The sequence below is a fragment of the Gorilla gorilla genome, chromosome 14 (genome assembly GCF_029281585.2).
Source record: "Gorilla gorilla gorilla isolate KB3781 chromosome 14, NHGRI_mGorGor1-v2.1_pri, whole genome shotgun sequence".
Lineage (NCBI taxonomy): Eukaryota > Metazoa > Chordata > Mammalia > Primates > Hominidae > Gorilla > Gorilla gorilla.
The window spans coordinates 46825893-46841374 of NC_073238.2; the positions used below are offsets into that span (position 1 = coordinate 46825893).

Here is a 15482-nt window from a genome sequence, read left to right on the forward strand (position 1 = left end):
ATCTTCCCACCTGACAGGGGTGGCAGCCCTGTCTTCTGAGCCCACCAGTGTGTTAGCCCACCTCCCTCAGCCCTAAGAAGTAGCCTACCTTGACTCCTCAGGCCTGAGCCCTCTGGTCCTGTGGTGGCAATAGTAGCCCCTTTGCCTTCTCAATCATCTTCAGGGTCATTCTTCCCTCTTCTTGAAGAACACATGTTCACAACCAGATAGCTCTACTGACCCATTTTATAGAATCTCAGAAATCCAACAGACTTCCTTCATTTTTATCCCTCTGTTCCCTTCGGTACCAGCCAGCAGCATTTCCATAGGTATAACCCCATCTCTATCCTGGCTTCTGCTAGTTGCTGCCAAGATGGCTGATTGGATCCACAAGTCACATAACCCTAATTGCTTTAGGAAATGGTTTTCTTGCAACAACTTTGATGTTCCCTCCAGAACATGCTAAATTTTTGCAATATGGATAGACTGAGAATTTTCCGAATCTTCAGGCTCTCGTTGCTTTTGGCTTAATAATTCCTTCTTAAATTTCTCTCTCTCCTCTTGCATTTTACTTTAAGCAGCAAGGAGAAACCAGGCCATATCTTTAATGCATTGCTTAGAAATCTCAGCTAAACATTCAAGTTCATCACTTTGTAAGTTCATCCACTTTCCACAAAACACAATTTGGCTATTTGCCACATTATAATAAGCATTGCCTTTCCCTCAGTTTCCAACAATATATTCCTCATTTGTTTGAGTTCCTACCAGAAACACCTTTAACATTCATATTTCTACCAATATTTATTCAAGGTGACATATGTATACCTCTAAGATGACAGAAGCTTTCTCAACAGCTCTCCTATTTTCTAAGCTTCACCAGAATCACCTTCAACATCCATATTTCTACCAACAATCTCTTCAAGGCAGTCTATGCTTTTTCTAACAAATACTTCTTCTGGTCTCTACCCATTATCTAGTTCTAAAGCCAATTCCACATTTTTAGGTATTAATTACACCAGCACCCCACTTTCCCAATACCAAAATCCATATAAGTTTACTAGGGCTTCCATAGCAAAGTATCACAGATTGGGTAGTTTAAAGAACAGAAATTTATTTTCTCACACTTCTAGAAGTCCAAGATCAAGGTGTCAGCAGTGTTGGTTTCTTCTAAAGCCTGTAGATCTCTTTGGCTTGTAGATGGCCATCTTCCTCCAGTGTCTTCACATGGTCTTACCTTTCTGTGTGTGTGTCCTAATCTCTTCTTAATGGAAACCACTCATATGGAATTGGAGTCCACCCATATGACTTCATTTTATCTTCATTACCTTTTTAAAGGCCCTATCTCCAAATACAGTTACATTCTAGGTTCTACAGTTAGAATTTTAATCTTCAGTGTATCAGTTGGGTGTCTGTGTGTGGGAGTGGGGGGTGGGGATGGGTAATTCATCCCATAACAAACCCTAAACTACTCATATTCGCTTATTGTATGAATATTGAATACCAATCTTTCCCAGCCACCGTGCTAGCTGATGACCAAGCAACAGTGAGCAAAACAGGTGTAATACCTGACTCATTAGCTTAAAAATAATGAAGGGAAATAATAATATACAAATGAATAAAATACATGAGAGCACATAAGATGTATTTGGGACCTCATCAAGCTTGCTATGTCCAAGAAAACTTTGAAGAGCTCAAATCTGAAGGACAAGAACGGAAGGGGTATGTGTACATAGAATTTTTTAGCAAGAGGGAACAGCATACCACATTCAAGGAATTGAGAGGTGGTTATCAGGGCTGGAATACAGAAAGTGAGAAAATAATTTAAAAAACATGAAGTTGCATAGGAAAAACAGTAACATCATCCAGGATCTTAAATATCACATTATGATTTCTGGTCTTTATTCTAAGAGCAATGGGAAGCAACTGAAAGGCATTAAGCATGATCACATTTTCCCTTTAAAAAGATCATTCTGACAGAGAGAGGGCACAAGGAGCTCCTAAGGTGCTAGTAATATTGTATTTCCTGACCTGGGTATTAATTATATAGATACGCTCACTGTGTGAAAATCCATCAAATGATGGTAGTTTAAAATGTAGGAACAGATTCAAGAGATATTCAGGTGGCAAAGTCCATAGAATCCATTTGATGGATTGAATACGAGGGGGAAAGAAGGCATTGAAGAAGACTCTCGACTTTCTAGCTTACAGAAATAGATGAAAGGTAAATCCATTCACTGTGGCAGGAAATCCTGGAGTCCCAGATTTAGAGAGATCACAGGTTCAACTGGAGGAGCCTTTTAAGCTTAGAAGTGGAAATGTCAGGTAGACAGTTAAATATACAGACTGGAGTTCAGAGGAGAAGGTTATGAAGAAAATACATTTGGGGGTCACTACTGTTAATAGAACCAGTAGGTATAAAAATCAATCAGCCGACTACTTAATGAGCTCCTACAGTACTACAGGCACTGTCTAGATTTTGTGGACACAGCTGTGAACAAAATAAACATGTCCTCATTTATCCTATATTCTATTTCAGGAATACTGCCAACGAATCAGTAGTAACATCAACTACTAGTACTACAGTGAAAGTGACATCTCAGGTGAGACCTAAACGTTAAGAAAATGCTAGGCATAGGGAGAGTAGACGAGAAGAGCATTCCAAGGAGAAATAACAGCTAGAGCTTTTAGCAAGGACAAGCTTATCATGTCTGAAGAACAGTTCAAAGAGGCCAGTATAGATGGACTGTAGTAAATGCAGACTGGTATAAGACAGGGTCAGAGAAGCAGCCAAGGACTAGATTATGTAGTGTCTAAGCAGTGAGTGATTTTACGTATTTTAAAAAGAATTTATAGACTACTCTAGCTGCTCTGTGGATAAAATTGTAAGGTGGCAAAAATAAAAGTGGGGAGACTACTATGTCCACATGAGAAATGATGAGACCACATAGGGAAAGCTAAGAGTAAGAATAGAAGATTGTCTAGAACTGAGATTTGAAGAATTCTAAAATTCAAGGACCAAGAGGAGAAGGCAGCAAAGGAGACAGAAATAACCAGAGATCTGAACAAAAACCATGATGTCAAGGAAGCCAAGTAAAGTATTTTAAGGAAAAACTGATCAAAAGTTAAATGCTTGCTGAGTAGTCAAATAAGAAGAGCAGTGAATAATGCCCGTAAATACAGAGGAATATTCTGGAGACCTTAATCAATTTAGAGGAATGATAGGGACAGAAACTAAAATGGAGTGGGTTCAATATTATCAGAAGTGAGGGAGAAAAAGAAAATGAATGTAGACTACTCTTTAGAAAGAAGTTTGGCTATAAATGAGCTGTGTCAAGAAAGAGGGACTTTTAAATCGGAAGACTTGATCATGTTTAACTGTTGATGGGTCAGACTCAGCAAAGAAGGCGAGGTTGAAGTTAGAGAGAAGGAATAATTGACAATGTATAAAATTTCCTGAGAAGGAAAGAGATGCAATTCAGAGCACAGGTGAAGGCATTCAATAAACAAACGAGAGAGGATGGACACAAATGGAGGTGGAACTCAGACGGCCTAACTCTTGTAATAATGTGTTCTTCCCAGTAAAATCATGCTAAGAATATTTTGAAAAGTGTCCAAAACAGGTCAACAAAATTAACTGAAAGAAAGTTACTGAATTACTGAGGTTGAAAAGCCAAATAATGACCCAATATATATTATTTTCAGATAAATAACGAAAAATCATGTAAAGATACCCATCAGTACCAGCTATTCTTGATTGCTGAATACAGATAAATATGTGAAAAAAGATGCAAGCATTTGTGTGTTTTCTTTTTTTAAGTTACACATAGGATCACAGTTCTTTGGGAAAAGGGTTCTAAAAAGTGATTATGAACTTTTTGTTGAACCACTTTAAGACTGGGACAAATACCTGGAGTATTCTTCTCAGACAGTCTAGAAATTCTTCTGTAAAGTGTTAAAGCGAAAAACCTTAAAAGAAATAGATAATCAAAAGCCTCAACTTTGCTCTACTAATCTGTATTCTAGGATTTAATTTCTTGATCATAAACCACAAATCTAAAGACTACTGGTGAGGTTAAAATGGAAGAAAAGGCTCTGATATGGCACTGGATACACCAAGTTAAATGGGTGATCCTTCTTCTCTGGTGGTCTGGAAATCCTTTCCCCAGCAAGTATCAAATACAACTGATTCATGCTCCATCTCCACGTTTCCTATACAGGTTGAGCACCCATGATCCAAGAAGCTCCAAAATCCTGAACTTTTTGAGCATTGATTGACATGATGCTCAAAGAAAATGTTCACCGGAGCACTTTGGATTTCCAGGTTAGATACGCTCAATCAGTAGGTATTCTGCAAATATTCCAAAATCCAAAAGAAAATCTGAACTCCAAAACACTTCTGGTCTCAAGCATTTCAGATAGGGATACTCAACTTTTATTACAAACTGCCCTGTAACGTTTCTCTTCTTTGATTACTGCTTCCTTCGTATCAAAAGTTTGTTGACTGTTTTAGGGAGAAGACTGTGCCTAATATCGAATAAAACAGTTACTGATTCTTAGTAAAGAATAAAGCTCCTAGGACACAGTAGTGATCCAAAGATAACAAGATCCCTGGTTTTAATTTTCAAAATGTCTAGCCCATTACTCTTATCACATTTCCTATAAATACTTCAATTTACTTATATTCTAGATAAATGTCTTAACTGCATCTCTGCCAAGGGTTACATTGAACTATATTCCTATAATCTCAATACCCTTATGTACTGCTTACCAGTTTCCTGAATTGAAAACTATCTTAATCTATTCATAAAACCAATGACATTTCTTTTCTATTCTAAACAAAAACTCCAACTTTTCTTTTCTATTCTAAACAAAAACTCCAACTCTAACATTTAGAACAATGAAGAAAAAACACAAACTACTCTTAAGGAATTAAGAGAAACCAAACAAGACCCAGTTCTTCAATTTTTTTAAGTTGACTAAAACAAAATAAAGCAAATACCCAACAGTAAGAATTCTGTACTTCAAGATTTTCCTTGTAAAATTTAAGTTATTTACAAAGCAAACTTAAGTAACTGTCTCTTTTACTGTTCTTTCAGAAAATTAATTTAAAATTCCATAAAAGAATAAAAAGTTCCTATTATAGAGAAAAAGCTCCTTTAATTCTTCAAATATTCGGAAAATTTATGTAATTTCCATGATGTCTACTACTAACATACTTACGTAATAAGTGGACATAAAAGAAAAGTAAGTAAAACCACTTACAAGTAGTATTGACTTATTTTAGGAAATACTGCCTGAAAATTAATTAGGGTTAAAAAAATCCAACTTAACATAATTTAGCAATCTATTTATTGAACACTATACATTTCAAATGCTAATTAAAATAATAAAATATTAAAATTAATTTAAAGCCTTAAAGTACAATAGTATATGTAAATAATTCAATGGAAAAAAATGTTCCTGAAATATGATTATCAAGTGTATTGATGTTTAATTTACAAAAAACATTTAAACATTAAATAGTATAAACTCTATCAATTTTTTTTTTTTTTTTTTTTTTTGAGATGGAGTCTCACTCTGTTGCTCAGGCTGGAGTGCATGGCACCATCTTGGCTCACTGCAACCTCTGCCACCCAGGTTCAAGCGATTCTCCTACCTCAGCCTCCTGAGTAGCTAGGATTACAGGCACACGCCACCACGCCTAGCTAATTTTTGTATCTTTAGTAAAGACAGGGTTTCACCACGTTGGCCAGGCTGGTCTCAAACGCCTCACCTCGGGTGATCTACCCACCCGGCCTCCGAAAATGCTGGGATTACAGGCGTGAGCCACTGTGCCCGGCCCAACTCTTTTCAATTTTGACTTTTAAAAACAGAATTCTAAATGGCCTCTTAAAGATTTCTTCATTTAACTTTCCTGATAAATCAACATACCTTATAACCTTAAAAAATAAAGATACCATAAAGATGGAATCAACTCTTCACTGGAATTTCTTTTTAACCTTGGAAAAACACCAAATTAAAAAAAAAAAAGATAACTATGTGGTTAAAAAAAATAATACAGGGTTACAGTAGATACATGTCTAACATAGATTTGAATCACAGTTTTATCTCTTACTAGAGAAATCATGTTAGGTAAGTCGTTTAACCTAAATTTTTGTTTCCTCTTTCTGAAGCCATTGTAGAATTGTGAAAATTAACGACTGTAACAATCACATTTAGATGGGGGCCTAGCACTGATGGGCATTAAATAAGCAGCAGTTATTTAAATGGATATTATTAAGACTTTTTGCTACAAAATTCCTACTGTTTGTTGCAGCGACATTGCACCATATAAGAAACCACTTGTAAAAATTTAACTCAAAATAGTTATCAGCTTTCCTTCAAAATCATTCAGTTAAGGGCAACCAGCAACCATGACATAATAGTGAATTATGTAACAGTGAATTTCAACCTACTGCTTATCAATTAGCATCCATCATCATATAATTAAGTTAATGTAAATATTTTTTCTCAAATCCATACATTCAAGTTCTATGCCATGTTATGGATTCCCCACCAATGATTAACATAATAGATTTTTATAAATCTTTCCAGCCATTTTCATATCTAAATTCTACCTAACCCACAGGGTCAGGAAACTAAATGCAGAGCTGTGGTGTATAAGTTTAACTTGGTTAAGTAAGGCTGAGAAGGAACAATGAGTTCAGTAGAATACAGGAGGGAAAAAGATATTATCTCCCGCTCTGCCAGACACTTACCATCCCATCATCTTCATTAAGAATGTTATGAGGTTACAGGAGGATAGCTGAGCAAAAAATGAATAGAGTGAAAGAAAACACGTACACAAGAAAAGACTATGAAAGAAAAAGAAATATGATTTCTAAGATTAAGAAAAACAGAAGAAAAAAAAGGAAAACAAAGAACCCACAATCCCTTCCTGAGTAAATTTTCTTTCATTTTGTTACACTAAAAAACTGAAGAGTTCAGAATTACTCTTCAGAATTTCTTTCAGAATGAAGAGATATTCTGAAAGCTGTACAATTATTATAATTACCAAATGAAAATTAGCACCAAGAATAAAACTTTAACTTTACATGTACCATCTGAAAACAGTTAAAACTGGCAAATAAGAAAATAATCCAAATAATAAAGTATATTTCAATGGACTCTACTAAAACACAATTTCAACCATGAAAAACCACATTATTCTTTTTCCCTTAGTTACTAGAAAAACTGAGAGGCAAACCCAATAGCTCCTCTCAAAGTATTTCAATCTTCCCATCAATTTACAAAAAGTAGTTCAATTACAAAAAAAAAGGAAATGGAAATATTAAAAACCAAACCAAGACTTCAATGTGAAGTCTTCAGTTACTCACCAATTGCTAATGCAATTGTGTCTAGTTTTGAGATTAGGGATCAGACTGTGCCTGTGTCCATGCTACAGAAAAATCACCTATTTTTTTCCACACTGAAATTTAAGAGAACTTACTGAAGTTAACATATTCCATTCTGGGAAGTGAATTATAATGTGTAATTATTACAATTACCACAACTGGAATGTAACAGGGTTATTTTTCAGAGAACAGAATTTGTCAGAAGGAGAAGGAAAAAAAGAGATTATGAATGATTAAATACATTTCTATTGGATATACAAAAAGTCAAAACTTTTCAACACATACAGCTTAGCTTCTAGAATAACTATTTACTGTTGAGACTCTCTTTCCAAAGTTATTTGTGCTACTCCTTCTTCTTGTTCTTGTGCATAGAGTGATAATACATTAAGAATTTCTGGCCAGGCGCAGTGGCTCATGCCAGTAATCCCAGCACTTTGGGAGGCCGAGGTGGGCGGATCACGAGGTCAGGAGATCAACACCATCCTGGCTAACAAGGTGAAACCCCGTCTCTATTAAAAACACAAAAAAATTACCCGGGCATGGTGGCGGGCGCCTGTAGTCCCAGCTACTCAGGAGGCTGAGGCAGGAGAATGGCGTGAACCCGGGAGGCAGAGCTTGCAGTGAGCCGAGATCGCGCCACTGGACTCCAGCCTGGGCAACAGAGCGAGACTCCGTCTCAAAAAAAAAAAAAAAAAAGAATTTCTGTAGGAGATCTTCCAAATTACTGCTTACATACATGTATATTCTATTACAAAAATGACACCACTCAATGTAGTCTAAATTATTGAGAGTAAATTGTAGCCATTCTTTTACATGTTTTCTGAACTTAGTTGCAGATAATCATAATCATTAGCTTTTCAAGGTTTGCTCTGAAACTTACAAACCATGCAAAAGTGAAAACTTAGGCTTAATATATTTGGCAATTTAAATCAACTAAATTGAATCAATCTAAATACTGCTTTGCAAAGTAAAAAAGGAATCAAAATGACACATAAGACAGTCACTAATCCCTATATTTTTAGGGTCTATTTCAAGAAATTTACTACTACTTCTTACCATCCTAAGGACTGTGTAAGAAGGAAATACAGTATACATACAGGGAAGCCAACTGTTTTAATGATACCTTTTAAAAATAAAGATTTGTATGCCAGTCTTATCACCAAACATTCATTAATCCCTTAATACAATCTCTCCTTCTCAGAAAATTCACGAAGACACAGCTGGTAACTTTAATAGGAAAATTTTTAATTTATAAATTGTAGCTCCTAAAACTTAACTCTAAAAAATCACTAACTTAACTCCTGCTGCTGCCACCAAATTATTTATTCTGAATGTTCTGAATTATTTATTCTGAATCATAAGCTAAGATTTTGTTATAAGACATTGTTCAATTTGGATTGCAAATGTTAAGGAAAAAAAAGCAACAACAATACAACTTTAGCCCTTATTAGTTATTGTATTCATGTCAGAATACATTAAACTTCAATAAAGACTAGCAAGCCTATCTGGCCAAGGCACTAGAACACACAACCACATTTCTTCTACATTTTCCAAAGAGACCACAACCAATTTTCTTTATAAATAGTTAGAAAACCAGTCTCAGAAAATCAGACATTTTTGCAATAAAAAAATTCAAGTATAGCCAATACAAACATTTCATATCCTCTTAAATCATACTTTCAAAACTTATCTATACGTAAAACTGGAAAATTCCAGAATCTGTATTAATTAGACAAGAGATAAGCAAAGTTCAAATACTTAAATCACCCACTCCAACAATTAAAAAAATTCAGTCTTTTGTAAATAATCTTACTTTTAAAACAGACAAAAATATAAAAAAGCTAACATTATCTTTTACAAAGATAATACTGAAAATAAAGATTACCTGGTTAAAAAGCAGTATCAAAAGTTCAAATTAATTACCACACAAGAATTTTCACTAAAATTATGAAACACAAAAAATTATAAATTCATTTACCACAAAAAGGTAACTTCTGCACTAAACCTATGGAACAAAAAAATAAATACAATTTAATCTTACTGAATCAAACTAGAAGTTGTATTCTACTTAACTAAGATGTACTCCATCTTAGGTAAATATGATTAATATTCACTTTAATTATTTGTGATGGAGATGGTTAGAATGGGGTATAGCAGCAGGTGTCTATTCCACTAACACTATACCTGGCTGGGTGCCTGTAATCCCAGCTACCAGGTAGGCTGAGGCAGGAGGATCACTTGAGACCAGTTCAAGTCCAGTCTATACAACAGAAAGAGACCTCCTCTCTTAACCCCAACCCCCCAAAAAAGACTGTCTGAATAGAATTTTGATGAAAAATTGTAAATTTCACATTTTTATAGATTTTTAAACACCAAGCAATGACTTTAAACAGTGATTTTAGTATTTCCACTGCATATTCATTCCTCCATTCTGTTTTTAATTAAAATTAGCCACAATGTTTAGGAAAACAACTGTTTTTCCACCTTAAAAAAAACCAACTAGGCCTGGTGTGGTGGCTCATGCCTGTAATCCCACCCAGCACTTTGGGAGGCCAAGGCAGGCGGATCACCTGGGGTCAGGAGTTCGAGATCTGCCTGGCCAACATGGTGAAACACTGTCTCTACTAAAAATACAAAAATTATCCAGGTATGGTGGCGAGTGCCTCTAATCCCAGCTACTCGGGAGGCTGAGGCAGGAGAATCGCTTGAACCTGGGAGGTGGAGGTTGCAGTGAGCTGACATCATGCCACTGTACTCCAGCTTGGACGACAGAGAAAGACTCTGTCTCAAAAAAAAAAAAAAAAAAAAAATCACTAAAGCTGGTGCAGTGGCTCATGCCTGTAATCTCAGCACTTTGGGAGGATCACTTGAGGCCAGGAGTACAAGACCAGTTTGGGAAACAAGGCAAGACCCCATCTCTACAAAAAAATTTTTTTAATGCAAAATAAGCCAGGTGTGGCAGTGCATGCTTGAAGTCCCAGCTACTTGGGATGCTGAGAAAGGAGGACCTCTTGAGCCTAGGAGTTCAAGGTTTCAGCAAGCTATGATCACGCCACCACACTCCATCCAGCCCACGTAGCAGGACAAGACCTTGTTTGTTTAATTCTGAGTAAGAATGTTAGCTTTCCAGCCTCAGTAAGATTTATTTATTTATTTGGATTCTGTGATGCAACAGTAGTTGGCTAACATTATAATGTAAAAAAATTAATTGGTAATGACAAATGATCTCTAACTGATTATTATTTAGTAGTCAGAACTAGGAGATGAAGACAAGTCTATAATAAAATCTGGAAATTAAAATAAACTTAATATGAACATATTTCCTCATAATCTGTTTCTCCCAAAGGCAATACTCTACTTTCCAAAAATAAATGTAAAAGTTATTTTAAAAGAACTAATTTTTTTTTTGAGAAGGAGTCTCACTCTGTCTCACAGGCTGGAGTGCAAGTGGCGCAATCTCTGCTTACTGCAAACTCTGCCTCCCAGGTTCAAGCGATTCTCCCCCCTCAGCCTCCCAAGTAGCTGGGATTACAGGCACACACCACCACACCCAGCTAATTTTTGTATTTTAAGTAGAGATGTGGTTTCACTGTGTCAGACAGGCTGGTCTCAAACTCCTGACCTCAGGTGATCTGCCCACCTCGGCCTCCCAAAGTGCTGGGATTACAGGTGTTAGCCACCGTGCCCAGCCAAAAATTTAAATTTATAGTACTATTACTCCTAAGTTTATGAAGACAGAGGGAAAGAAAGGGACATATAGTCTACCTAAGAGTTGTTTCACCTGTCCCAAAATGAAATCCTTTTGTACAATTTTCAAACTGCGCTAATCTACAGAATAAAATACTTAGAAACACAAGTCCAAACACCAACAAGTATTACTCTGAAATAAAAGAATATATGAAAACATAGATGAAGATGTGTATATGTATACAATATACATTTACACACAAAACATGAATTAGCATATTCTTACATCGTAGTTAAGATGAACAAATATATACAAACACACGTATTAAGATAAAGGTAATATTCATTCAAATGTTAACAGCACTGAATAGTACAAATAAAATCATATTCTTATTTCACTAAAGGCAATGTAACAAAGACCTTGTTGATAGCAGTGAATCTAGTTTTTGGCCTCACAACTTAAAAAGTAATATAAAGATGTGAGAGAATATCTAAAGTTGAAAGGAATAGCAAAAGGTTTTAAAACAAAGAAATACTATGGGATTCAAGATGTGCTGGTTTAGGAGAAAGCTTAAAGGCCACAAAATATTATGTAAAACATATAAAGAATCATAATGCTTAATTTTTAAGACACCATTGTAATTAGCTGGGTTTTTTTTCCCCTAAAAAGAGTAAATCAAAAAAGTAAATCAAAACTGTTGAAGAAATATTCTTCAGAAGACATTGGTAACAATGGTATTAAGAGAAGTAGTAGTATTTTTTTCCTCATGTTACAAAGAGAAATGCTTAATTATCTAGGTTAGTCTAGGTAAAGCTTGGTTTGAAGGCAGGGGATGAATGACAAGACCTCTGAAATGAATTCCATCTCAGTTTTTAATTTCATATGAAGAAACACATCTAAAAACTATCCAGTGAGAGAAATATAATTTGCTCTACAGAAAAATTAGTACTAGAAGATATTCTATAGTACAAATCCTCTTATGACCATGTTAAGCAACTGTCCAAAATATTTTTATACTAGAATTATATCACATTAAATTGAACAGAGAGAAGAAAACATTATTAGAATCACTTTATCCCTTCAAGAACTGGCAAGCATGTGGGGTTAGGGAGATGGGTTGAGAAGGAGGATGATAACTATGTATGCATTACAAGATGAATATGCATATTAGGAAGAAAACTCCCCAGGTGATTGATATACCTACTATCTAACATTTGCTGGGGAATTTTGTTTGAACTAAGTGATGTGCTGATTATAGCTAAGAAATAATTTTGTCACACAGATCAATCAGCTGAAATATAATTTTACCTGTCTAATGAATAGAGAAAACTAAGGTACCCTATACCAAGTCAGTATTTCTTGCATATTTAAGGTAGTGAAGGAAAAACCCTAAAGTTTTATGAAAAGTTAGATTTAGATATGAACTATTAAAAAACTGTTCAATAGTATCTATAAAATAGATAAATTAGTTTAAAATTCGATTGTAGAAAAACATCCTAGCTCCTACCCACCACTCTATTACTCAGGTGCTTCCATAACAGCCAAGAGTATTACAACAAGAGAATATAAAAACATTTAAAATACAATTTCATATATTTTTATTTACACTTTAACAACTTGCTGGGAATTTAAACAACTTGCTGGGAACATCTTTTGTGAGGCAATGTAGCCTTTTTTTATTTGAAACTATTTAAACTCCAAGACAGGCTCACTAACTCTTTTTCAAGTGCAACAACAAATGTGTTAGCTGAAAATAGCTAATTTAATGATTATTTGTGACACAGACATGATTATGTGAGCCAAGAGAGCCTCCCCACCTCTGTCTCCCCTGTGGAGGAGGAGGTCTTTGTGTGCTTTTGTGTGATGGTTCCACTGAATTCATTACAATAGAAATGGACATTTGATATTCGTAACGATCCAACATCTGAGCAATCTTCTTTCGAGACACACCATGTTTATTCCTCCTAACAAAAAAGAAAAGGATTGTAAATCTTTGTTGCAGAATGTACAGGCTTAGAGATTAACTGTTTTAGAGAAAAAGCACACAAATTCTAAATAATATTTTGCAAATAAACAATATATATTTCATCTGTCCACATTTTATGTAAAAAGACTTATTAAAAACTCAAATGTTTTTATCAATATTTTAAAAAGGTATAAAGATTCCATATATCACAGAAAAAGGTTAATTACATCCTTTTCACATAGAACTACCTATTCACTGAGCCTGCTGACTATATCCCCTTGTTAATAACAAAATTAAAGATTATGAAATACTGTTTTAAGAATTACAGAAAGATTGAGTGGACTTCTAGGACTTGCAAAAATTGAAGTAAAATATCACTTTTTGGAAGTTATTTATGGTAGTTCCCATCACATTTTAAAATGGGCAACACCAAATTATTATTACAGACACAATTTGAACATCTCTTACAAACATAATGTTGAGTGAAATAAATTAGACACAATGAATATAAACTGTAGGATTCCATATATATATGTATTATACATAATATAAAGCTTTGATAAAAGGCAAAACTAAACTATGGTATTTTTTTTAACCTTGCCCCTGCCCCCAAACTATGATATTAAGGCCAAAGATATTATGGCAAAACTTTAAAAAAAGAGATTATGATTACCCAGGCAAAACAATGGCTACCTTTAGAGAATAAAAGGTAACTGTGACTGGGAAGAGGAATGCAAAGAGCTTCTGAGATGTTGGCAATGCTCCCATGACACGGGTGATAGCTAAACGTGTGTTGATCTTGTAAGAACTTTGTTAAGTTATATATTTATATTTATGTAATTTTCTGTATGTGAGGTTATACGACACTAAAAAGTGGTTTAAAATTTATTCTGGACCCTCAAGTAACTCCTGACAACTTATTTTACCCTCATAGTTTTCTGTAACTTGACCTGGACATGACAAAACATACAGGAAACATATTTTTACATTTATCATTCTAGATGTACAAATGCCAATTTATTTATCTTGGAAAAAGGCCAGAAATGTTTACTTTTCAAAGCTGACGTTTACATTCAAGATAAGAAAAGAAAGCAAAAAAGATAGAAGAAAAAATGCGATCAAGTTGAAAATTGGCAAGATATGACTAAATCTGGCTGGGTGCAGTGACTCACAGCTGTAATCCCAGCACTTTGGGAGGCTGAGGCCAGCAGATTGCTTGGGCCCAGGAGTTCAAGAGCCCAGTGTAGGCAATATGGCAAAACCGTCTCTACCAAAAAAAAAAAAAATTAGCTGGGCATGGTGGTGGTGCACACTTGTAGTCCCAGTTACTCCCAAGGTGGGTAGATCGCTTGAGTCCAGGAGGAAGAGGTTGCAGTAAGCCAAGATCGTCACTGCAAGCCGGGTGCAGTGGGTCACACCTGTAATCCCAGCACTTTTGGGAGGCCAAGGTGGGTGGACTGCTTGAGGTCAGGAGCTCGAGACCAGCCTAACCAACATGGTGAAACTCCGTCTCTACTAAAAATACAAAAAATAGCCAGGCGTAGTGGCAGGTGCCTGTATGCCCAGCTACTCAGGAGGCTGAAGCAGGGGAATCGCTTGAACCTGGGAGGCAGAAGTAAGCTGAGATCGCCCCACTGAACTCCAGCCTGGGAAACAAAATGAGACTCTGTGTGAAAAAAATAAAAATAAAAAAAGATCACTACTGCACTCCAGCCTGGGTGACAGCAGTAGACCCTGTCTCAAAAAATATGTTTTTTAATTTAAAAAAAAAGACTAAATCCACAAGATGCCAATATTTATGATTCAATCAATCCTTTTCAAAAATCAAACTACACCAGGTATCAGTTAAACTGGCTTTGTTATATAAAGGTAAATTTATATTAAGAAAATAATAAATTTTAACAATTCCTCAAAAATGTAATGAAGCCATAATTGCATAGCATTTTATCATTCATTTATTCAGCATTACTCAAATATTTTTAATTTTTAAGCTTCTGTCTCTTCCACCTCAGGTATGATACACACACACAGCTAGGCAGGCAAAAAATATCAGATATTAATACTAATCTGTTTGTCTGTCTATACATGAACACAGAGCATACAAATCAGAAAGAGAAAGTAGCCAAAGGAATGAAAGGCAAGAGGGAAGTAAATTAGTTGGACCCCATACACAGAGTAATGGCTTGAAGCAAACTGAGGTAGAAGGGGAAAAACTAGTTTAAAAAAAGGAGTGAAGGTTGCACAACTCTGTGAATATACAGAAAAACACTGAATTGTATGCAATTAAATAGGTGAATTGTAAGGGTACGTGAATTTTATCACAATAAAGTTGTTACCTAAAAACAGGGGTGGGAAGGTGGGGACAAGGAAGAGAATAAAAGTTAAAAAAAAAAAAAGGCCAGGCGTGGTGGCTCACACCTGTAATCCCAGCACTCTGGGAGGCCAAGCAAGGTGG

The 15482-nt window shown here is 35.4% G+C and overlaps 1 protein-coding gene across 8 annotated transcripts in view; it reads right to left on the reverse strand.

The window, feature by feature from the left end:
• LOC101153444 (NEDD4 binding protein 2 like 2) overlaps positions 1-15482 on the reverse strand; it is a 106217-nt gene that overhangs the window by 71967 nt on the left and 18768 nt on the right. For all 8 annotated transcript variants that reach the window (XM_063697247.1, XM_019039659.3, XM_019039657.4 and 5 more), the window contains one exon: positions 12879-13025. In XM_063697247.1, coding sequence (XP_063553317.1) covers positions 12879-13025 — 147 coding nt within the window. The remainder of the gene's footprint in view (positions 1-12878; positions 13026-15482) is intronic.